This window comes from Falco peregrinus, chromosome 1 (genome assembly GCF_023634155.1).
Source record: "Falco peregrinus isolate bFalPer1 chromosome 1, bFalPer1.pri, whole genome shotgun sequence".
In the NCBI taxonomy this organism is placed as follows: Eukaryota; Metazoa; Chordata; class Aves; order Falconiformes; family Falconidae; genus Falco; species Falco peregrinus.
Window position 1 is genome coordinate 73,599,163 of NC_073721.1, and position 22,662 is coordinate 73,621,824.

The 22,662-nt window shown below is 36.7% G+C and overlaps 1 protein-coding gene across 1 annotated transcript in view; it reads right to left on the minus strand.

Moving 5' to 3' along the window:
• Positions 1 to 22,662, minus strand: part of AQR (aquarius intron-binding spliceosomal factor) — a 55,657-nt gene that overhangs the window by 23,371 nt on the left and 9,624 nt on the right. Inside the window, exons 9-22 of the mRNA XM_055793782.1 lie at positions 22,292 to 22,368; positions 20,982 to 21,046; positions 18,955 to 19,071; positions 17,899 to 18,012; positions 16,989 to 17,092; positions 16,093 to 16,195; positions 14,931 to 15,051; positions 11,864 to 12,005; positions 10,893 to 11,071; positions 8,947 to 9,114; positions 8,361 to 8,530; positions 4,665 to 4,906; positions 2,872 to 3,015; positions 2,238 to 2,307 (exon numbers count right to left, since the gene is read on the minus strand). Coding sequence (XP_055649757.1) covers positions 2,238 to 2,307; positions 2,872 to 3,015; positions 4,665 to 4,906; positions 8,361 to 8,530; positions 8,947 to 9,114; positions 10,893 to 11,071; positions 11,864 to 12,005; positions 14,931 to 15,051; positions 16,093 to 16,195; positions 16,989 to 17,092; positions 17,899 to 18,012; positions 18,955 to 19,071; positions 20,982 to 21,046; positions 22,292 to 22,368 — 1,816 coding nt within the window. The remainder of the gene's footprint in view (positions 1 to 2,237; positions 2,308 to 2,871; positions 3,016 to 4,664; positions 4,907 to 8,360; positions 8,531 to 8,946; positions 9,115 to 10,892; positions 11,072 to 11,863; positions 12,006 to 14,930; positions 15,052 to 16,092; positions 16,196 to 16,988; positions 17,093 to 17,898; positions 18,013 to 18,954; positions 19,072 to 20,981; positions 21,047 to 22,291; positions 22,369 to 22,662) is intronic.

The window sequence follows — 22,662 nt, forward strand, 5'->3', positions numbered from 1 at the left end:
CTGGCTTTTGTGAACTTCAAGAACACGTACATTATGTCATAAAAGATTAATTCATATTAGTTAGGCAGATTCCTGCCTAAAAGGAATATGGTAATCCAACATATGAAATACTATCCTGTTTCACAACCCATGAAAACAGACCTCCTCAGAGAAGTCCTGGGACAGGCTACACACGGAAAACAGTGAAAAAAGCATCAAAACACACAATTGGAAAGATTAATGTGAGATAGATATAAAGAACAGGAAAAAAACCTCCATTTTTTTTATTTACTCAAAATTCTATCACTGATCATACAGAAGTAACCAACAGTTAAGTTTTTACAGGTTCAATTATACCAACAACATTCAAAATTTGATATCTGAGACATTTCAAAGGCATCCAAGTACTACAGAGCATCTCAAAGTAATTTGTTCAGCATCAAGAAGCACAGAACAGCAGGCTTCATATGTACCTACACATTACAAACTGCTATGACATCACACTTGCATTATTTAAGAATCTCATTGATCACTGGATTCAAAAGCAATCAGGATTGCACTTCTCAAAAATATTAGAAGTATATGACATAAAATAAATCATAGGCCTATATTATGTAACTGTTTTCTCAGTCTGCCTTACCTCCCTGCAAAAAAGTGGGTGCTATAGTTGAAAAAGTCAGAATAAATCCTCAAAATCAAAAAGCTGACTTTGTCATTGTTTTTCCCTTTTGACTCTCATTCTCTAACCCGTTAAAACATGAGCAAATGCTGGTTTAGTAGAAAAGTTCAAATTATGTAACAGCCACCTCAAACATTTATGAAAATTGATTAAGTACCAGGCGCAGGAAGTTACTTTTCTTTAAACCCTCCAAAAGTGAGGTAGATGGTTGTTTATAATGCATTACATACCTGCATTTGAAGGTCATTAATAGTTCAACAAATATTAAATGACATTAATAAACAGTATGCAATGCTATTTTTAAAAAAATACAAAAATAAAAAAACTAGGTGACTTAAGACACCCCCTCTCTAGTATTTTTATGTGTTAATTACATATTACAAAACTGTAATGAAGATTTTAAATTTCCCAATGCTCTTTTCTATTGACAATACTACTGACATAAAACAATACTCCTACACACTGGCATGGGTATTCTTAGACAAACACTCCAATGATGTAAAACCCAGCACTTCAATTATGTAAACCCCTTCCAACATTGTTTAATAACCAAATCTGAAGCATCTATCACTGTGTCATTTTCACAGCATTCAAAAAGGAGCTTTAATTTCCAAATAGACCTTAAAGTTGATATTCTATCTTCTACTAGAAAACATACCATTATTCAGAAAATTGCCAGGAACTCAGGTAACTTTTATGCACATTTACAACACTACTAATTTCAGAACATGTAGTCAGGGACACAAAAAAAGGCATACAATTCTCCTTAAGTTTATTTTTTCCTTTGCCTTGCACCTTTGGGTGCCAGTGTATAGCGAGTTGTAAAACAAATGAGGAAGAGCATGGTACTAATAAATATCAATACAAAAACCTAAAAACTAGCATTATCACCTATATAGGCCAAGAAGAAATTAAGAATATCAAAGAAAAGTTCATTCAAATATTCCACTGAGTCACTACCAGGATAGACTGCACTTCAGTGGGAGACAGGTACCTGTAAGTCAAAGTCTAACTGAGAGTGGTAAACCTTAAAGACCTTTCCAGAAACTCACTGATCAAAAATTATTTTCATAACAAATCTATAGCTTTGGTTTGGTTTGTAACTTCTAGTTCTAGAAGTCAGTAGGGTATAAAGGACTGCACATTAGATTTCACAAAACAGCAGAAAAAAGCTCCCTGGAGACAATTCAATGACTTTCATTTCCTTTAATGGAGTCAGATCAAACTAAAAATAATGCCAGTAGTTTAAAACAGCCAAAAATTACATACATGGCAAAAGCTTTACAGTCTAAAACCTGCAATCCAACCACTGAAAAAGTAAATTCAGTTGTCGGAAGTCTTCAGCCACTGAAACACAGGCTACAGTTATACAGAAAACAATTGTGTTTCTGTATTATTTTGATAAGATGGGAGGATGTTGAACCTTTGTACATTAATTTTTCCTATTTTTAAACTACTAATAGAAGTGACCGCAGCAAGGCTACAGAAATGGGCACTACTGGTATTTTGCTGAATGTAAAACAGACTCTAAAGCCAAAATCAAATAAATAGAGTATAAAATCCTTAAAAATATTCCTACCATAGTTAGCCCAGGCTGCATTCCTGCACGTATAGCTTCAATCTGAGTATGGGTAAATTGAATAGTATTGCTGTAACAAAGAAAAACAAGATCAGAGAATTGATTGATTTGCCAACAGTTTTGATAAAAGCAATTGTTTTAACAAGTCTGATTATAAATCAATTTGCCACACATTTGTCTAGAACTACATGCTTGCAAACTTTTATTTAGATTAAACCAACAACTATCATCTTTATAGACATGACAATCTCACAATTTCCAAGCAAGACAGTAACTCAAGTTGTCCACGTGACAGCAAAACCACCCCATCTAAAAGATTGTCTGTCTTCTGTTATTATTTGCCAAGAATGCCGTACAATTATTTAGGTGTGATTCTCCTAATATTCAAAGTCCTGACACAATACTAAAAGACAGTATTTCTCATTGTTCTACAGGGGAAATTTTTAAACAGACAGGGCGTAAGAGTTTCACTTAAATGTAAAAAAACAAAACAGTCTCATATTCAAATCTTCTTTTAGTATTGAAATAAAAATGTTTTGTTTATAACCAACAATATTATTTTTTTAATTACTTTTGAAAATTAACTGCTATGCACGTGTTACCATTTGTAAGTAAATTCTCATTTGTTTATTACCGTTTTGGTTGATTATATGGATATGGTCCCCTGTTTGGAATGACATGAGGCTCTACAACCAGTGTTTTAGCTTCTTCAGATTTTTCTTCACTCCCATCCTCTTTTCTTTTCTTTCCTTTACCTCCCTTTATTGGGAAAGTTATCCTGTAACACAATTTAAGACTACACTTCAACACATTCACTGATACCAGACTGTCTTAGAAGTTTATACAGAAAAGTTTTTTTTTGTTAAGTCAAACTTTCACACAGCAGGGAAACTAAGAGCTGCAAATGACAAAGTATTAATGAGGATAAGGAAAAGGAATGACAAATAAATTGATGAAGCAGATTTTAAGAAAGCGTATTTGACAGAAAGTTTGTCAACAGTGCTCTTTACATAGCTTGAAAAGCCAGGAGCAGTGCTGACAGCCAGCTGGAAAAGCACTGAAGGCACAAAGTTCATAAATGAAAATGGAAGGGACAGGAGTAAAGTTGCAATAGAAAGCCACCAACACACTCTGCTCAGCAGTAATAACTTGATTTTGTTCTAGAACTGTTGCACAATTTTTTTTCCCCACAAAAAGACATCAATGTTCTAAACTGCCCCAACAGATTAAGCCTTTCATCCTCCCTTTCAATTTTTTGTATAGCCCTCTGTATTACATGTTAGCAAGCTTCTACAATTCAGAAACAAATCATGGTGAAGGAATTCCAATGGCTATCGAATTATCTTGAGACAACAATGCAGACATCCTTAACAGCAATAATCTTACTCTCTTTACAGGGCAAATGAAGCAATCACTTTTCATAAAGAGGGGTATCTGTGTTTTAATCCATGAACTGAAAATGAACACTAGTCCATCAAGGGAAATTGTGCATGGTGTCTTGTCTTTATACCTTCAGATTATTTTTGTATCATTATATAATGTTAGTGCCTTCTCCACACATATTCTACATGCAGTGTTTAAAAAAAAGCAAGCAAGGAAGATTACCTCCCTGCTTTTCAAGATTCAGTTTAGCCGTGATAAGAGCTGACTGGTGCAGGGGGAAGCCATCTCTTCCCTCCCCAGTCAAATCTATTCCTTCAAAAGGAAAAATATTTCAACTCTCATTAACTTGTAAGGGAGAAACATATAGTTTCTTCAGCTGGACTGAAGGAACTGTTCTCCTACACCATGCACTGTGAAACTCAGTTGCCAGAGTCGAAGGAGGTCCACCAGCAGGGACACAACTGTCAAGTCTAAATATGCTGGACAACAGTACCACTGAAACAAAACATGTATATATCTCAGTTAGCAGTCAAAGGTGGGAATCTTATTTCAGGAACCATTTCTAAATTAAATAAACAATATGGGATTTCAGACAACTCTTTATTTTGATTGAATGGTCTTTCCAAAAGCTCATATTTTAACTGATGTTGAAATTGCTGCTCTTAGCTTGCTTTAATGAGACATGTAAGGGAACTACGTAATTAAAAATCTTTAAGCTGAACTTGAGGAGGCTAGATAGCATCATGCAGTACCGAATACTACATGTCTTGATTCTATTTCATACTGCTGCTTTTCCCATACATTCAATAGGCTGATCTACAAGCAAGGCTCTGATGCATTTTTGCACAGAACAGAGCAGAAGCTGGTCCTGAGCCAAAATGCAGTACAGTTAACTGTTACATAGCTATCTAAATCTTAATATTAACATATTAACGTCTTTCCTTAAAGAAGCAGCACCTCACTTCAACCACGGAACCCAACTGCACCTGACAATGCACTTCAGCAAGAATATAAGACCAGGAGTACTTGAAATTTTGAGATCACCTGAATGGAGGTATTTGCAGAACTGGATTGTCAACAGTCACTTTAATATTGTATCCAGGAAAGCTAGCTTTTAAGTGATCAATGGACAAGAAAGTGTCATTAAAATCCAGAGTTGCAATCTGATTTGGCATTTTCGAATAGTGTGCACTACTTGGGTCTCCATATCCAAGAATGATGTCATGCAGCCAGTCAGGAACGACACAATCTGTGTTCATCAAATTCCTAATAGTCTCCAAAACAGCCTACAAATTAGAAAAATAGAAAAAAATATGATTGGAGAGATTGACTTTTTACCAAGAAAACATGACATAGTGAAGACTAATCAAACCCATTCTAAGATGCTAGTATGTAACAGTCTTTAATTGACAGGTGCTTTGTTAGATTGAGTATATATATAGATACACACACAGAGTATATATATGCAACAAGACACCAGTGTCAAACGATGTAATTCTTCAGCTATCCTGTTAGTAATGAGGACCATAATCACCAGTAAGGTTTTCATTCCAGAACACTTGGGGTGGGGGTTGGGGATGACACAGGCAAATGACACAGAAGACCCTCAAGCATCTTAAAGTTTCTCTTTCAAACCTATAAATTCCATCCCTCCAGCCAGCTTGTTTCCCTCCAAAACCTTGGTCTTCACCCCCAGATTAATTTCTCTACTCATCTGTGGTTATGTCAGTATTTTCTCTCCTTTCCCCCTCCCATGAAAACACCAATTTCAAGACCCTGGCCTCGCACAGAGGATGTTAATTTTAACTAAGAGGTAGCTGGACTTTAGTCTTCCTGTTAATAGACCTACTTCAGTGGCAAGTCTCCAGCAACCACCCTACTTGAAACTTGGTTTAGAACACCACGCATCTGCTCTTCAGCAGAGGAAACACAGTGCCAGAACACCAACAGGCTTTGGCAGAGAGCACTTGTGCTGATAATGTAAAATTAATCTGACACAGACACATAGCATTAACAATCAGTTCTGTTTTTTTTTTAAATCTAAAGTTATAAAAGACTCTCTGTGAATTACTTCCAGTATACCAATCCACAGCTGGATGGCACCAGAATCCTCTCTGCAGACTGCAAACTACTGCTTCACACCAGAGGCATCTTTCTAGATACAGAAGAGTCAAAGTCTTCCTCCCTCCCTCTGTATCCATCTGGTCAGAGCTTGCTGCAGATTCCTCTAAAATGAAAACCACTTCAATTATGCAAAGCATGATTTTAAGGCACCAAAAGTAAAGGTGGTTTTTCATGCACACTGCATTTTCATAATGGAAAGCTCAAGGAACATTGAAGATTCAATAGTCTAAACAGCAAAGAAACTGAGCATACACACACAAAATATTTTCAGATACATGAAATTATGCACCCTCACAGCAAAAAAGGTCAATAGTATCTTTTGCTGCATTAGGAAGTTGCCAGCAGGTCAAGGGAGGTGCTCCCCCCTCTCTGCACAGCATTGTTGAGGCTGAACTATAGAATCACAGAATAATATGGGTTGGAAGGAGCATTCAAAGGTCATTTAGTCCAACATCCCTGCAGTGAGCAGAGACATCTTCAACTAGATCAGGTTATTCAGAGCCCTGCCCAACCTGACCCTGAATACTTCCAGGGATGGGGTATCGACCACCTCTCAGGGCAACCGGTTCCAGTGTTTCAGCACCTTCATTGTAAAAAATATCTTCCATATATCTAGTCTGCATCTAACCTCTTTTAGCTTAAAACCATTACCCTTTATCCTTTTGCTACAGACCCTATTAATAAGTCTATCCCTATCTTTCTTACAAACACTCCCTTCAGTATTGAAAGGCTGCAATAAGGTCTCCTCAAAGCCTTCTCCTGTCCAGGCTGAACAACCCCGACTCCCTCACAGCCTTTCCTCACAGAAGAGGTGCTCCATGCCTCTGATCACTTTCGGGACCTTCCTCTGGGCCCTCTCCAAGTGGGGTCTCACCAGGGCAGAATAAAGGGGCAGAATCACCTCCCTCAACCTGCTGGCCAGACTTCTTTTGATACAGCCCTGGCTGTGGTTGGGTTTTCAGACTGTGAGCACACGTTGCCAGCTCATGCCCAGCTCTTCACCCACCAGTATGCCCAAGACCTTTTCTGCAGCACTGCTCTCAATCCCTTCATCCACCAGCTTGTATTGATACTGGGGATTGCCCTGACCCAGGTGCAGGACCTTGCACTTGGCCTTTTTGAACCTCCTGAGGTTCACATGGGCCCACTCCTCAAGCTTCTCCAGGCCCCTCTGAATGGCAGACCATCTCCAAATCCAGAGCACTGTGTTCAGTTCTGGGCTACTTAGTAAAAAAGAAAAAAAACTGTAGAGGCATGGAATTATGGGAGTGAGTCCAGTGCAGGGCCATAAGGAGGATTAAGGGACTGGAGCATCTTTCACATGAGGAGAAACCAGAAGAACTGGGACTGTTCAGTCTGGAAAAGAGACAGCTCAGAGGATATTATATCAACATGATAAATACCTGATAGGATGAAATGAAGATGAGTGAGCCAGACTCTTCTCAGTAGTGTCCAGTGACAGGAGACAATGGGCACAAATTAAAACATATTAAATTCCATCTGAACACAAAAAAACACTTTTTTTACTGTGAGGACAATTCAGCACTAGAAGAGGTTGCCCAGAGAAGTTCTGGATTCTTAGTTCTTGGAGATACTCAAAACCCAACTAGACATTGCCCCGGACTGCCTGCTGCAGGTGACCCTCTTTGAGCAGGGGTCTTGGACTAGATAACCTCCAGAGTTGCCCTGCAACCTAAGTGATTCTATGATACTGTAATTACGCCACCTAATAAAAAAAAACAGACCACTTGACATTAGATTTAATTTTGACCTATTCACAATTCTAGAAATTCAAAGACATCAACTTTGCTGAAAAACTTTCGTCTTTAACAGAAGGCAAGGAAGGCTAAGGTACCGATAAGCTTCCTGAAATACAACATTTGCTGAATTTATATGTAAAACTGAATTAGAGTCGTGTGCCTAATTTTAATCTTACTCATAGGCAATACAGAGTATCATCATGTATTAGCAACAGCTTTATCTGCAACCCTGACCAAATTCCATGAAAAATCTCCTGACAAAAGATACCAAGGAAGTAAAATGCTGAAGAATCATGCACTGCAACCGTGTGAAAATTGCTACGGCAGGCAAAAAACCCATCATTCACTCCACAAAGCTAGCATACATTCTCTTTAAGGACTATCAAATATATCAAGTGCTAAAATCCTCATCTGACACCCTCCAAAGCCTGATAAGAAACTGACCCAGTGATGTTCCCAAAAGCTAACAGGCTTTTCTGATCCACACCTTTTGATTAGTTACTTCCTCTTCCTACAGTCCGCTATGATACCAGGTAACAAAAACATTCCACATACTCCCTTTACCCAAAAGGCCAAATACACTAACCTGTAAGTTACCTGCTAAAAGACTGAAATTCTAAACTTATGTTTTATTATACACTTAAGTAGGAGTGTTTTGATTTCCAGTTACTTTAGTACTTACCTGCAGAAGCAACTTATAACCAGCTGACGTGCTCTAACTTCCTGAAGTAATCCGGTGCCAAACCATGTGCAAAAGCCTAACTATGTGCATCTAAAATGAACATGTCTCAGTACTGCTGAGTACGGCATATTCAGACAAACGCTTATCCTAAGAGTCAAGGAGCAAGTACCTTACCTTGAAATTGTTTTCTTTTGGTTTTCTTCTCATTATTATATTAAATGTCTCATATACATCTTCTGCTCCATTTTGGATTGTATTGGTCATGTCTTGTTGATACTGGTTTGGGTCCAGAAACACTCTGTATGTTCTGCAATCCCCCTTAAGTCTTGGCTTGGGTTCCGGTCCTGCCCATAATGGAACAGTAAGATCAGAATTTGAATTAATGCTAAAAGCAGATTATCATTCAAATAAGTGATACACAATCATTCCTGAAGTGAAATTTAGACAAATTCCATTGATTTAACCAATTTCTGCATTACAAGCATTCCTATTTGATGCTATCATCCCATTTCTAATAAGGTTTTGAATGTAAGCTATTTTATTCCTAATAATGAAATGTACTGTATTTATTTAATCAATAAAATTGCATCAGATTTTACCAGAGGAAACTAGTTAACTTTTCTCAGGCTGCTTAAGGAATTGGTTTGTTTCTTTCAAGCAGGTAATGAATTCAGTGAGTACTGCTTAAAAGAGAAGCAAGTCAACGATTAGGCTGTTAACAACAACAAAATTATTTCTAACAAGTTTTGGTATATCGTACCTTCTTCAATAACACGTCCCTTCTCATCTAACATGCCCTGGATTTCACAGCCTCTGACATACACCAGGCCAATTTGCTCAACAAAAGGTCGTCGTCTGTCAAACTTGGTGCCGTAAGGTTGCGTGGGACGTACCGTAATCAAAAAACAGACATCATGTTTACGCAGACCTGATTCCAAAAAGGAACATTCAGTGATTTGATTGAAAGTCATTTCACTTATCCATTCCATATATACATACAAAAAAATCTTTTAAATAAAACCCCACCTGTTTAGACAATAATGTCTTCCGTTTCAAAATATGCCTTTAACTTTGATGATACAGAACCACAAGATACTGTCATTTTTTCACTATTGCTGCACATTACTATCAGATATGAAAAGGAAAAACCGACTGCTTGTTTTATGACAATAAACTTATTTCAAGATTATTCTTTTCCCAATAATCTTACTTAGGTTACACAACCTATCTCAAAAGGTCATGTGTATCATTACTCTCTCGTTCTCATTGCTTTCTTCTGGACTATCTCCAATTTATTATTGTTTTTCTTACAATTTAAGTGCCATGCTTAGAACTGGGCACAAAATCCTAAACAAAGTTACTTTAGTTATCTACTTAATAGGGTAAAAGGTCACTGAAAGTTACTAGTTTTCTATGCTACACTCCGGTTTATAAATCCTGACATGACTTGGTTGAGTGTTTTAATTTCTCCCTCAGCAGTAATATATTGTGAAGTAATATTCGCTTTTGAGTGATGATGATCTTCATTCTGCAGAGCTACTGTCTAACAAGTTACTCTCCCAACATACATTTGTTGTGACTTGCTCTGAAGTTTAGAATCTTTATATTCATCCCTGTTAATCCACAGCCTACTTTAAGAATTTCTCCAATTCCCTAACGTAATTTTGAACACTAATCCTTTTCTCCAGCATATCTACAGATGCTCAAAGATCTAAGACACCTTCAAAATTTAGTAAACATGCTGTATTTTTCAAGAAACAAATAGTTTCTCATTACACACTGGATATTATCCAAACTAAAGCAGTTTCATTAAGACCTTGTTAGGTCTTAATGAATTCATTAATTCCTCACCATTTTGATTAAATTAAGGCATTACTGCTTTTGAAATCACAGAGGCTGTTCTAGTATTTAAAAAGCTAGGTGCACCACTATAGAGCTACCTTCAGTATAGTTAAGTCTGCTGCCATCCTTCCAGCTTTTGTACTTTAATAGAAATCTATATTCCCAAACTTATATCTGCTTGTTTATCACATGCTCCAGCTTTAGCATTTGTACTACATGTCCTGTAATCACACTATGCAGCTCCAGCACATCTAATAGGTTTCTCTAACAAAAGAGAAGGGAATGACATTTACTGATAATCCAAGTACACGCCTCTATGCCACCTGCCAACGCAGTCAACTAAAGTTCAATTCCCCAAGCAAAAGAAGCAACACCTGTGGCTCCTTACAGGAAACAGTATTTGGTACAGTCAGTACTTCCTAACAACATTCAAATATACTGAAAACTATTAAAATGCACTGGTCTGAATTAAACCAAAATCTGTGCTCTCCACTTGCATATGAGACAGATACCACATTCCCCACTACTTTTTAATATGACATTATTAGCATGCATACTAATTACAATGCTAAGTTACTTTTCCATATTCCCTGTAAAGGCCAGAATCTTAACAGTTACAAATTTACCAATCTTAATGCGCTGTTTGAAAGTCAGTTACCCAAATTCTGAGTCTAAGAAGTTTATACTTTCCTAAAATGAAGATGGAAGTTACTATTTACTTGTCCATTAGGAACAGAATGTTTACTATTTCAAGACTGATGTCATCCAGTTTGTATCTCAGATAAAAAAAAAGCACCTTTCTTACAAATAAGCTTACATCAAAGTGTATTTTGATGAGCACCTTATTTCAAAGAATATAAGTACCTTCCCATTCATCTTTGATGTTATCTCGTACATTCAAATTAATTGTAACATCTGCTCGTACTCGCATGGGCCAGTTTTCACCAATATTGGGCTTTGCCACCTCCACCACTGTGAAAGAGACAATGGGTTGCGCCATCCTGGCCCATCCACCAAAGACCACACCTCCATATTCCGATAACCTAAAAAATAACCCCAAACCAAACACAAACAAAAAAGACAAACAAAAAAAATCCCAAACACAAAAGCTTGTTAGTCATTATCTGATAAGATTCAGTTCTCTTTTTAAACCATGAAACAATTTACCTGAGTCAGCTCTAAGACAAAAGTAGAAGTCTTAAAACATGCTACTGAGGTAGATTCACGTAATCCTTCATTTTGGAACTGAAGCATAACATGAACTGACTTGTTCTTACATTTCAAGAAACAAAAGGTAGCTTATGGTGGCATTATTATAAAAAAACCCAGCACCTCACAGAGAGAAGAAAAAAAGAGAGGATAACAAAAAGCAGCTACTGATTACAACAGGTATCGCACCAAATGATCCTTTGAAATCTAAAGAGGATCAAAATGTAGCAGATGGCAAATCCAAGAATACTCAGTAACGTAACACCTCTCATAAACCAGAGGAGTTGGTGGTAAGTTTCCAGATTTTGTAATGCCAGCCAAGGCTTAGTACTTTTGGAAAACTAACTCATCCATCTTAACACAACAAAGGTTGGTTGTTAGCATCCAACATACTGTCCTAACACATCTACAGGGATATGTATTAACACACACTTGCAAAATGATCCCACAGGATGGCAACACCTTATGGAAGAATTTAGTATAAAACACAGTATCTATGTAATAACTTAAAATATAGTTGTTACTATGTGTTCAGTATATACACAACATCAGTTACTCATTCTTGAATGCACTTTGATTACAACTCAAGGTTAACTGACTGGTTTGCATCACTTAATTAATATTACCATGGTTTCATCCTACTGACACTATCTTCGATGTCCTGTCTGATCTCGTAGGTAGACTCTAAGCGGAAAAGATTGAAGTTCCTCAGCAGGTAGTCATGAAGAGTGAGAAACTGTAGATTCAATTTGGGAAGCGCAAGACAGCCTAAGGGGGTAAGGGTGGAAGGGAAGAGGTATTTGAAGAATAAATAAAAAAGGATGATGAATTAATATATTGGTTCTACAAATTCATACACACGTTATTCTGAAACAGCCATAGTTGTTATCCTGGGACATTTTAAGAACTACTTTTATAAATACATACTACTAAAAAGCACACATTTTTCAGGTTTTCTCTACATAAGTTCACACAAGAGTAAAGTAGTTTTCATCCTTCTGGCAGTAATACAGTGAACTATTGAAAGACTGAATCCTTCCCCGCATTCAGACTGCAACAAAATTGATTTTGTAAAAATCAAATGCAGGGCAAAGTAATGGTACTTTGGGAATACAAGAATTAAGCCAGCATTAAGTAATGATGAAAAAGGCTCATTAACTAATAACATCCATTTGTTATCCAACAATTCCCCAATTCCAATCTTTTATGTTTATTAGAGGCCACGAATATCATTAATGTAGAAAAAAGTTTTAAGCCAAGATACCAAATTTTAACATACAACTTTCCTCAAAAGTTTCTGTTACTGATAATAGGTTTTTAATTTTTTTTTGTTTGTTATGAGAATGAAAAACCTGTGAAGACTAGCTCTAACTAAACAAGGAGCATTAAAACCCCTAGACAGGTCCTAAAGCTTGCATAGCTTTAGGGTAGTCTTAGATGCAAATTTTCAATAATAAAAATTCTTGAATGTTACTCATTTAACATTACTAACTAACACCCCAGTTTGACACCTATACTCAAGACCTGTGAAAGCATCAGGCTTTTGTCATTTGCATTATTATCCTTGAAACCTTTCACTGCTATATGTACTACCTATTGGCTTTCAAATGCACTGAGGTACAATGGCATTGAATAGAGGCGGTAGAACACAGTAATTTCTGTTCTGGAAAGCCTCATGGTGATAAAATACTTTTAACGCATTTCCCAACACCAAGTAACAAACCCTGTGCTATAAAGCCAGTTATATGTGCAAAGGGCAGGGCCTGCAGCAACACTTCTTAAGGCTGCACAGCATTTATCAAGACAGATATTGGTCTTCCTTATTTTTTTAAAAAGAATAGAAATAAGGCTCATATTTCTTGGGCTGAATTACTCTTAAGTTTTAGACCAAAATAATTTAGCTACTTTAGCTAAGTATACATATATATATATATGGAGAGAGAGAGAGAGAGAGAGAGAGAGGGAGAGAACACCACAAACAAAACCCACGACCACAGAAGCAAAACTGTCTTGCTTGAAATCAGGGCTGGAGAATACATGGGGATTAAAAAGAGAAAGTGTAAACTGAAACTAAGAGAAGCAAAATAGGAAAATATTTGTAACAGTCTGACAGCAACAGAAATGCTTCACAGCACTGCTATCAATACAAGATAATAACAGCAAAAGAGATCACCACAGAAGGAGGAAACCACTAGCAACCACTGTTACTTGCCAAAATTACATTTCACTATTAACAACATTTAATGCTTTATTAAAAGTCACAAAACAGCACAGAAACAGGTGTGATGAGCTGCTTTCTCCACCCTCCCCCCCAAGCCCCAGCAATAATACATATAATGTGATTAATATTTCTGGCCAATAAAACACAAAATAAACACACATTGCATGAACAAGTACTGCAAAGGCTGCCTTTCAATACGGTCTGAATTACATTAAAGCTGCCTTAACTTGTATTTAAGAACCTGAATGTTTCAGAACATACATTAAAAATAAATAAAAAAAAATAATCTTGGTTTATGTATTAATTTCCCAGAAATTACTTTGAGGTTTTTGCTTTGTGGTTTTGCACTTTTTTTGTTTTGGAGTGGCTTTGTCTCATTTTTGTTGTTTTGTTGGGTTTTTTTTTAAAGGATAAACCCCATCATCAGACCTATTATTCAGAAGAACCTGAACCAGCTTTTAACTGCCTGCATCATACCCTTCTGGGGCAGATCTCTAGATGGCATTTGTATCAGATGTGTTTGGAAAAAGATGTTTTGCTGCCTATAACCCTGCCTACCTAAAGGCATGAAATTTCAGGAATCTCATTCTTCTCATTAATACTTGTTCACAGAGAATGTATCCTGAAAACCTCATTTATGCTAAGAAGCTGAACTTAAGGCTTGTACCTACACGAAAAAAACCCTCTGAATCAAAACTACATGGAGGAAGGTATGGAACACTCCTTGCTCAAACTAGAAACATACTTTATACTAGTCTTCAAAAATGTGTTGTTATTTGGAATTTCCATGTTCCAAATTAAAATTTTCTGATTCCAAATGAAAATTCTCTTGATCCACATTAAAACAGTTTTTTAAAGCTGGTGAACAAAAATATGTGCCGTTTATCGCAAAGCTTAAAATCAAATAACTCCTTGCTTGCAATACCTGCAGTTTGCTACTTTGATCATGAGCACACTGAGCAGTAACACTAGATTCTGAATTTCAGGTGCATACACTACCTTTCAGTGACTAAGCATACACTTCCACCTTGAACTAAAAGAGTAAGATAATTAGTGTTAACTTCCTCCCATCATCAGCCTTTTTCCCCCCTCTTTTTAAAAAAGCTTTCCTCAGCGTACTTAAGAGCAAAGCACAGACAACAGCTTTTCTGCTGCAGGTTGACAACCTGTTTCACCTTACAGTAACTTCCTGTGCGGTACAGCACATCTGTTACCTAGATTACAAGCAAGTAAATTTTTTTGTCTAAACATAGGCCTTTGGATTTTTCTTTAAATCAACTATAAACTTGCTAACAATTTCATCTCAGGGTTCCCGATTTACAACTCAAAAAAAGCTGACCTTACTCTAAGATACATGCAGTACTTAGGCATCTTCCAGTAGGTTCTGAAGACAGAATGAACACAGACATCACAACTGCTTTTTCTGCAGCATTTACTGTCTTGTTCAGCATTTACCAAACTACTAACCATACCTTCTCCAGAATAATATTCAGTTGGTACAATATTTTCATCCCAAATAATCTTCTCTGTGGGATAAAGAGGCATCTGGTTGAGTTGCTGAATTTGAGATATTCGTCGTTCATGACGGGATACCTAAAAGAAAGGATGTATTTTAAACTTCTTTAAGTTAAAAAAGGGACAATAAAGCTCTTTTGAAACATGCACACTAAGGCATAAGACTGCTGGTGGTTACTTGCCATTTTCTCTCTTTTAAGAAGTTTTGATTTTTTTTTATTTAATTACATATAAATAAATGCACACAGTGACATCAGAAGATGAACAAACATACAGTCCAGCTATTGATCATAGTACTAGAGTCAATCATTTGGCTTCTCAGCAGAGTATGGCACAACAGAAAATATTCAGTCAAGGCTTAGCAGACAGTCAACTTCAAATAAAATTTATTTTGCTTTCCACGGTCAACAGCTAACAAACACTGCTCATTCAGCAAGAGCTAGTCTTAACTTCCTCTTGGGTAGAAAAAAACTCATCCCATATTACAGTATGTCACCTGAATAAGTATCTCTCCATGGCATCCACAAGCATCGTATTACTACCGTCTAAACCTTAGGGAAGTACATGAACAATTTTTAAGAAAAATCAACAGCCACAAAATAAGCCTACAAAAAAGATGTTAAAAACAGCTATGCCATTCTAATACTGATATCAAATTAGAAGCCTACAGTACTACTGTTATACACTTACTATAAAAAACCCCATTATGTGCATCAAACAGTATTTCAAATAGGCTTGAGGAACCAAATAGGTACTGAATATCTAGATCCACTTTAGCAGGTATTTTTGTTTTTAAAGGGGACAAACAGGTTATTACATAAAGATCAAAAATCTTTCCAGAACTCAAAACCATTGCTGAGATTGCTTATTGACCTTTACAATTACAACACATACTAGTTTCTCAGGGGAACTACATTTATAAATAAACCTTTTCAAATAATTAATATGATTTTAAACCTCACCTTACTACGCCTTTCACTGCTATAACACTGCTGTGGTTCACAAGCGGTTCAGCAAAAGGTAATAAAATGGCTACTTTACTACAGTGTAGTTACTAAATTTATCTACGTCTTCAGTTTGCAAAAGAAGAAATACAAGCAATATTAATTATGTTTTTACCAACAACTCCAGCAGAAACTCCTTGTCATAGCTCGAGTCTTCCCCCTCAGCAAGGGGCGGCAGTAGGCAGAGGTATGACGCCACCCGGTGGAGAATATTTGAGCTGCACAGCGGAAGGCAGAACAGAAGCTTGTGACACACTGAAACTGAAGAGCACTTACCACAGCTTAGGTTTTTTTCTTAAGAAGCGAATTGCAACTATGAATTTAATCAGCGACCAAACAACTGTAGATCAGGATTTTAATTGAAGTTTGAGATACGTTATTTTTTGCATTGTTACAAAGCGCTCTAGAGCACTTCATGGGCGAAGCCCGTTCAGCCGCAAGTGTAGCCTAACCACTCACCTGCAATAAACAGAGCAAGGTGTGAGTGGTTTTTATAGTTTCAAGACATGTAGCTTAAAACAGAATCAAACAACAGAGCACACACTGCCTCTGTCACAATACAGACTGTTATCCTTCTAATCACAGCATTTACAATACAGTACAGTTAACACTGGGGTATACTTCTAAGATTTCTATTGTAGTTTTTGTACAGAACGGAGGGAAAAAAAGCTAAATTTAAAAAGTTAGTAATTAACTTAGAGTAGTTAACCACTGCTACAATTACTTTAAGCAGCTAGTTATTTCCTAGAAAGTTAGTACTTTTTCACATTCATTAGAAAAAAGATGAACAAAAATGTTTTTCTCATACTGGAATTCTAGTACTCTACCACTAGTGGACAAACGCTCCCTGTCTCACTATTTCAGCAGACCTAAAGGCACCATGACGAGGCAGAAAGACCTGAGAAGTCACATGAGAAGTCAGAAAGAAAAAAGGCTACAAATTTGTTATACTAAAGCAGACTGAGAACAAAGAATTTTGATTTCATGTTAAATTTCATTGTGATCACTTACCTAAGGGGTCCAAATAACTTCACCAGAGAATCACGAGTATCTACTGCAGCTACATTTGACAGTGCAAAGTCATATAACTCTGGGAAATGTGCAAATGCTGCTCTCTACAAAAGACCAATTCCCCAAAACTGAATGTAAGTATACTAATGAAACAACTTAATAACAACATAAATAGTTATAAAAAAGCACAGCTTCTTCTGATTCATAACATGTAGCACCCTGTGGACACTACTAGGACAGAAATAAAAACCAGGTGAAATCTGTTTTTCTTAGTTAGCACCATCTTTACTCCTGTGCTTCCACACAGTGTCTTTTCTATACACTCTCCTATCAGCACCTGTTCCATCATTATAATGAAACAGAGGCAGACATGTAGCCATGTAGGCAACTAAAAAAAACAAGGAACAAGTTTAATTTCACCATGCTTCCTTGTGGTTTTTTTGGGGTTTTCTTTTTTGTTAAAACTGATGGGGAAAATTCTGAAAAGTGTAACCATCTTTATATGACTACAAATAATGTGAATTTTTATTTCGTCTCTTATGTACAAGGGACCACTACTGCTACCATGTGTGCTGATCTTGAAGAAATGGTGCCACCTACTGTGTAATTGTAAATTCATTTCCTACAGCACTTAATTTTCCCTTCTGAATAGATTTAATGGGAGCAGTTCATCTCAATAATATCAAATCAAAAGTGGTCGTGTTTTGCTTGAGCACATTATTTAGTCACATAACACCAAAGTGTCTTTGACATGGTATAGGAAACTCAAGTTAAAACTATTTTGTAACACACGAGGAAAAGTAAGGGGTTTGCTTTGGGAAATAACTTACTGCCTGTTCCAGATGCAATTTAGACTAAAACAACAAAACCAAATACTTTCCCTCCCATAAGCCCTTAATCACCTGCCTACCTGTAGCGAAGTAATTCTGTCATAGTGAATTGTTGTCATCTCATTCTCTGTCAAAGCATTTCCAGTCTGATCATTGATTTCAAAGCCAGTGTAGAATTTAAGCATATCTAAAAGCTGCGACATCATCATCCATATAAATTAGTGGATTAACAGTTAAGAGACACCCCACCACAAACAAAAACACAATTCAAGAGGAAAAACCTGGGCACCATGCGCAAACAACAGCTCCTCAAAATTTTAGAAGAAATGGACTAAGGAGTGGTATCTGAATTTCATACTTGGCTGATGCACAAAATTTTGCAAGCCACAGAAATTACAGCACTGCCCACAACCAACCTAGTTTCTTTTACATACTGGGACTTGAAACTGAAACTAATTGCACTAAGGTGATCTAGCCAGAGGTTCACTGAGACACTGAACCCAACTTACAGCTTGCTGTTATCAAAAGGGAGAGGTCTTGCTCCCTCCTGCCCTCTCTGATGCCCGCTCTGGAATTCATCGTACATTTCAATGAGATTATATAGCTCAGAAGAAGAAAATTATTCAGATATGCTGCTGGCTTTGTGTTCCATCAATAACGACCCTCAGAGAAACTGAACAAATGCCAGAGATGAAGGACAGCAAGCAGCAGGAAAAGCAACTGCAATGCAGGGAAGGGGACAGATCTCCAGATCCTGCCATAAAAAGCAATACTGTCTATGACTGAGTAAACAGAAGGACAACAGTGAAAAACTGCTGCACTGTAGAACAGTCCGAGGTCAAAGAGCGCTGAAGAATGCATTGGTGACAACTGCTACATGAGGGGTAAAGCATGCAGAAGCTGCACTGTTTTCTAGAATGTCCTTTTAAGAACTGTTCAAAACGAGGACAAGAAATGTAAGAGCAAGCAACACACATAGGTACAGGTAAGAAATACTGCCTGAAGGATTTAAAAAAACATGTAGTTTGCATCCAACAGAAAAGCCTGTCTTAATAAAGAAATATAAACCAAAACAAGTGCAGTATTCAGAGCTGCGTAAGAATGAAAAAGTTATTTTCAGCATCTTTTTATCTCACCTGGCAGAACAGATGACCCTCCTTTTCTCTTTTAGCAAGACTGGACAGGTAACAGTGCACAACAAGATGGGAATCATCCAACACTGTATTAAACCATCGCCGTGTGGGAAGCAAAGCCTGTGGTAAACAACCTCACATTAATATAAGCAATTCTTCAAAATGTGAGAAATGGTTTCTCATAGTTTTCCATTTCAAGGCATATCAAGATAGAATGCTGCAGTTATTTACATATCTAATACCCCAACAGAGGTTCTCATATTAAAGCAGCATTTATGTAAGCCATCGGTTTTATGCAGGCAAGCTGTTATGAACACAAACTTTTATATGACTGATGAGCACAGCATAAACTTGCCATTACTGAGACTGCATCCTGCCAGTAATAAAAGTAAATTAAATAAAGCAATTGTTGTACTATTGTCTACATAATGACTATGTGCTACCAAAGATATGTTAAGCGTCTTCAACATTGTTTTAAATGTTTGGTTTCCATACTCATTAATTTCATGCTTGTCTTTCTCAAGACTACAAACTGTACTTCTTCTAAATATGGTATGGTCTCTACTATTCTTTGTAAGATATTCAAATTAGGTCTAAGAATTTTTCAAATTTTAATTAAAAACCTATAAAAGCTCTTTGTAAACAAAACGGAGAACATTTCTTCTCAACGTAAATAGCTTAAGTTGCTATATGTAGCAACTGTTCAACAGCATACAGTAGTACACCTCAAGAACTCAAGAGAAAAATGAGTTGTTCTCAATGGAATCTACAGACTGAATTTAGCCAAAAAGCATCAACATGGTGTTTAGAACTAAGATAAAGAAAATAATCTCTAGTAGAAAATGTTAATTGCCCTGCACAGTAACTATAAACACCAAACTCGGGAAACCCTAAGAACTTTCCATGGGCTCATTCCTTTCAAATTATCAAATCACCAGGTTTTGATGGCAGTCTATATACCGTAATATGATGAAACAGTAATATTCTGAAAAAGACCTCAACATAGGTAAAAGCACCCATTAACACAGTACATGCTACCAAGGCAGAAACACTTGGAATTACAGCTCGTTGACATGTTCCCGTCACTTAAACACACTTCAAACTGTCTGAATTCTAACCTTCCTGTAGTACCTAGTGAAAACCGACATTAAGTGTCCTGCCTCTAAGCATTTTGCCTAACAGCCAGACTTCAGTTTAACTTCAAATACGTATTTTCATTTATGAGAGTATCCCTAAGACACATCCCTAAGACAACCACCTCTAACTTAAAGAATTCATTCAATTGCTCCCAAGTGCACAGGCTACTTAAGTGATTTAGCAGAGGACAGTCTGTATCAGTTAAAGATCAAGACGTTTTAAAGTTCCCTAGGCTTACTGTTTCAGAACACTGTCTTATTTCAGAATGTCTTCTAAATGAAGTTATTTTAAAGAAATTGCTACTCACGTGAGAAATTGTAAATTAATGTCTTTTATTTTTAATTCTGGTACTGTGAAGCTTAAAATTGTCCCGCTTTCTCAGTATCTGCTGAAAAATACTGGAAAATCTCACTCTGCCTCCTATTATTCTGTAACAAACCTAGATCATCAAAACTGTTACTTCTAAGTAATGAATTCTAGTAAAATAACAATAGTTTGCATTTCAGAACTGCTGATGCTTTCTAGGACTATATCCCACAACACAAAAGATACTTTATGTGACCTATGATGCATTGGGAAGGGCACTTCTGGGTTATTCCTAGCAGATTAAAGTGTCACACATTTTCATCAATTGCCAGAATTATCACCACTACTCCAATTAACAAAGTCTTCTTTGGTGAGCAATTTAGGATGCTAGCTTTCTCTAACGGTTCATCTGGTTTATAAACATTACTGGTCAGTTCCCAATGTGGAGGCACTGCTACAAAAGCAACCATATGCACAACTGCGACATAACGACCTGCTAATTGGAGTAAGGCTGTAATAATGACTTTATGCATTTAAAATCTAGATAAGTACACCTGGAAACAGGTTGAAGCAATTTAAAAACTTACCTCAAGATCTAACATGAGTTCAATGAATCTCTCACAATAATGAACTTTGTCCATAGAAATTGGACCTAGACAGAAAAAAAAAAGTAATTTATTTGTGATTGATCCACACCACAGTATGTTCGTACTTGACCTATTCTTTCAAAATCTAGCAAGTGCTACTAATATACCACTATTAGCTTTTAACAAGATTGAAAAGTTCACTAGCACATTATTCTCTTTCTGAAACAATCTTCTTCCATTGCAAACCAGAAAAATTTTGGTTATAAGAATGTAACGGAACCAGAGGTTCAGGAGTGATTACTATCCACCCTGAAAGAAACCCAAGCAACGCGAGATATAAAAATGCAGAAAGATACCAAATGGCCTGTTAAGTGTCTTAAGAACGTCTAACTCCGGGTACTCAAACATACCTGTTTAAAAGCTGCAATCAAGGTGTGTGCAAAAGGCCTTAACAATATCCAAAAGGTACTCAGTGGTGACTACTAAGAAGCCTTCAGAATCATGTCAAAACACATACCAAGTCTGCTTTAATGAATATCTGTTGCCTAAAGCCTCTAAAGAACTGTTAACGTAAATATTCTTTAAAAGGTCTTGCGTTAACTGAGAAAACAGAGGGAATAGGTACCCTTTCTGAGGAAGACACAATACACAGAATTTCCCCTTACAGCTCACTTAAGAGCTGAAGTTTGCTAAGAGTTTAAGAGCAAAAGCAGAACTCCAGAAAGTGATTTCACCTAAACTGTGCTGTGCTTAGAGCATAATAAGCCTTTTTTGTCAAAAGGCTAACACTTCCCTGTATAAACACTTTTCCATTCTAAATCAGGCAAGCATGTAATTTTGCTTGTCACGATGACTTCTAAAACAGTCAAATCTCACAGAATTTCAATTCACTTAGGCTTTTGTTCTTACCACAAATCAACAGTACTAACAGAATAGAGCCTTACGATATGCATTTATACCACCTGTTTAACAAGGCATCAGAGTATGTGTGAAATGCTTTAATGCTGTTAAGAAGGCTGTAAGCACACAATAAATATCAGTACCCAGAGGTATATTTTTTTTTATTAAGTCCATGCTGAACAGAAAGAGAAGTTTAAAGTAGCTTTCTGCTATTTTATTTTTAAAGCATATACAAATTTGAGTACTAATTTTACAATGAAATCCATGCAGGCAGACATGGATTTCACTAAAAGCCATCCAGATAAGGTCTCCAACCTCAGGTTGGTATCCTAAGAGGTTGTTGCTTCAGCAACAAGGAAGAATTTTAGACAGACTACCAGATAACAAAGTAACATAAGAACCACAGTTACCTGAGACAGGTATTGATTTTAGCACAGAAATGAATTTCTGAATGAGCTGCGAAAGAAATCTTCTCTCCTGATATGCTCTAAAATAATATGACAAAAACATTAATATTCCTTAAATGCAAACTAGAAGTAAACTATTTCTTTCAGTAATACAAATTTAGCTCCTTTAAATTTTATATAATGGTAGCAGGTTGCTTTGAAAGACACCTAAACTGTTTAGATAATAAATTTTCTTTCTGCATTCAGGCAGACAGATTAGCAGAGACTACATTTTTAACGCAGAACTGAGTAGCAATCCATGCTTCTATTGAGTCAAAGAGGAGATGTATGTCACCACCTACACCTTACCACACTGCAACACAAAGTACTGGAAC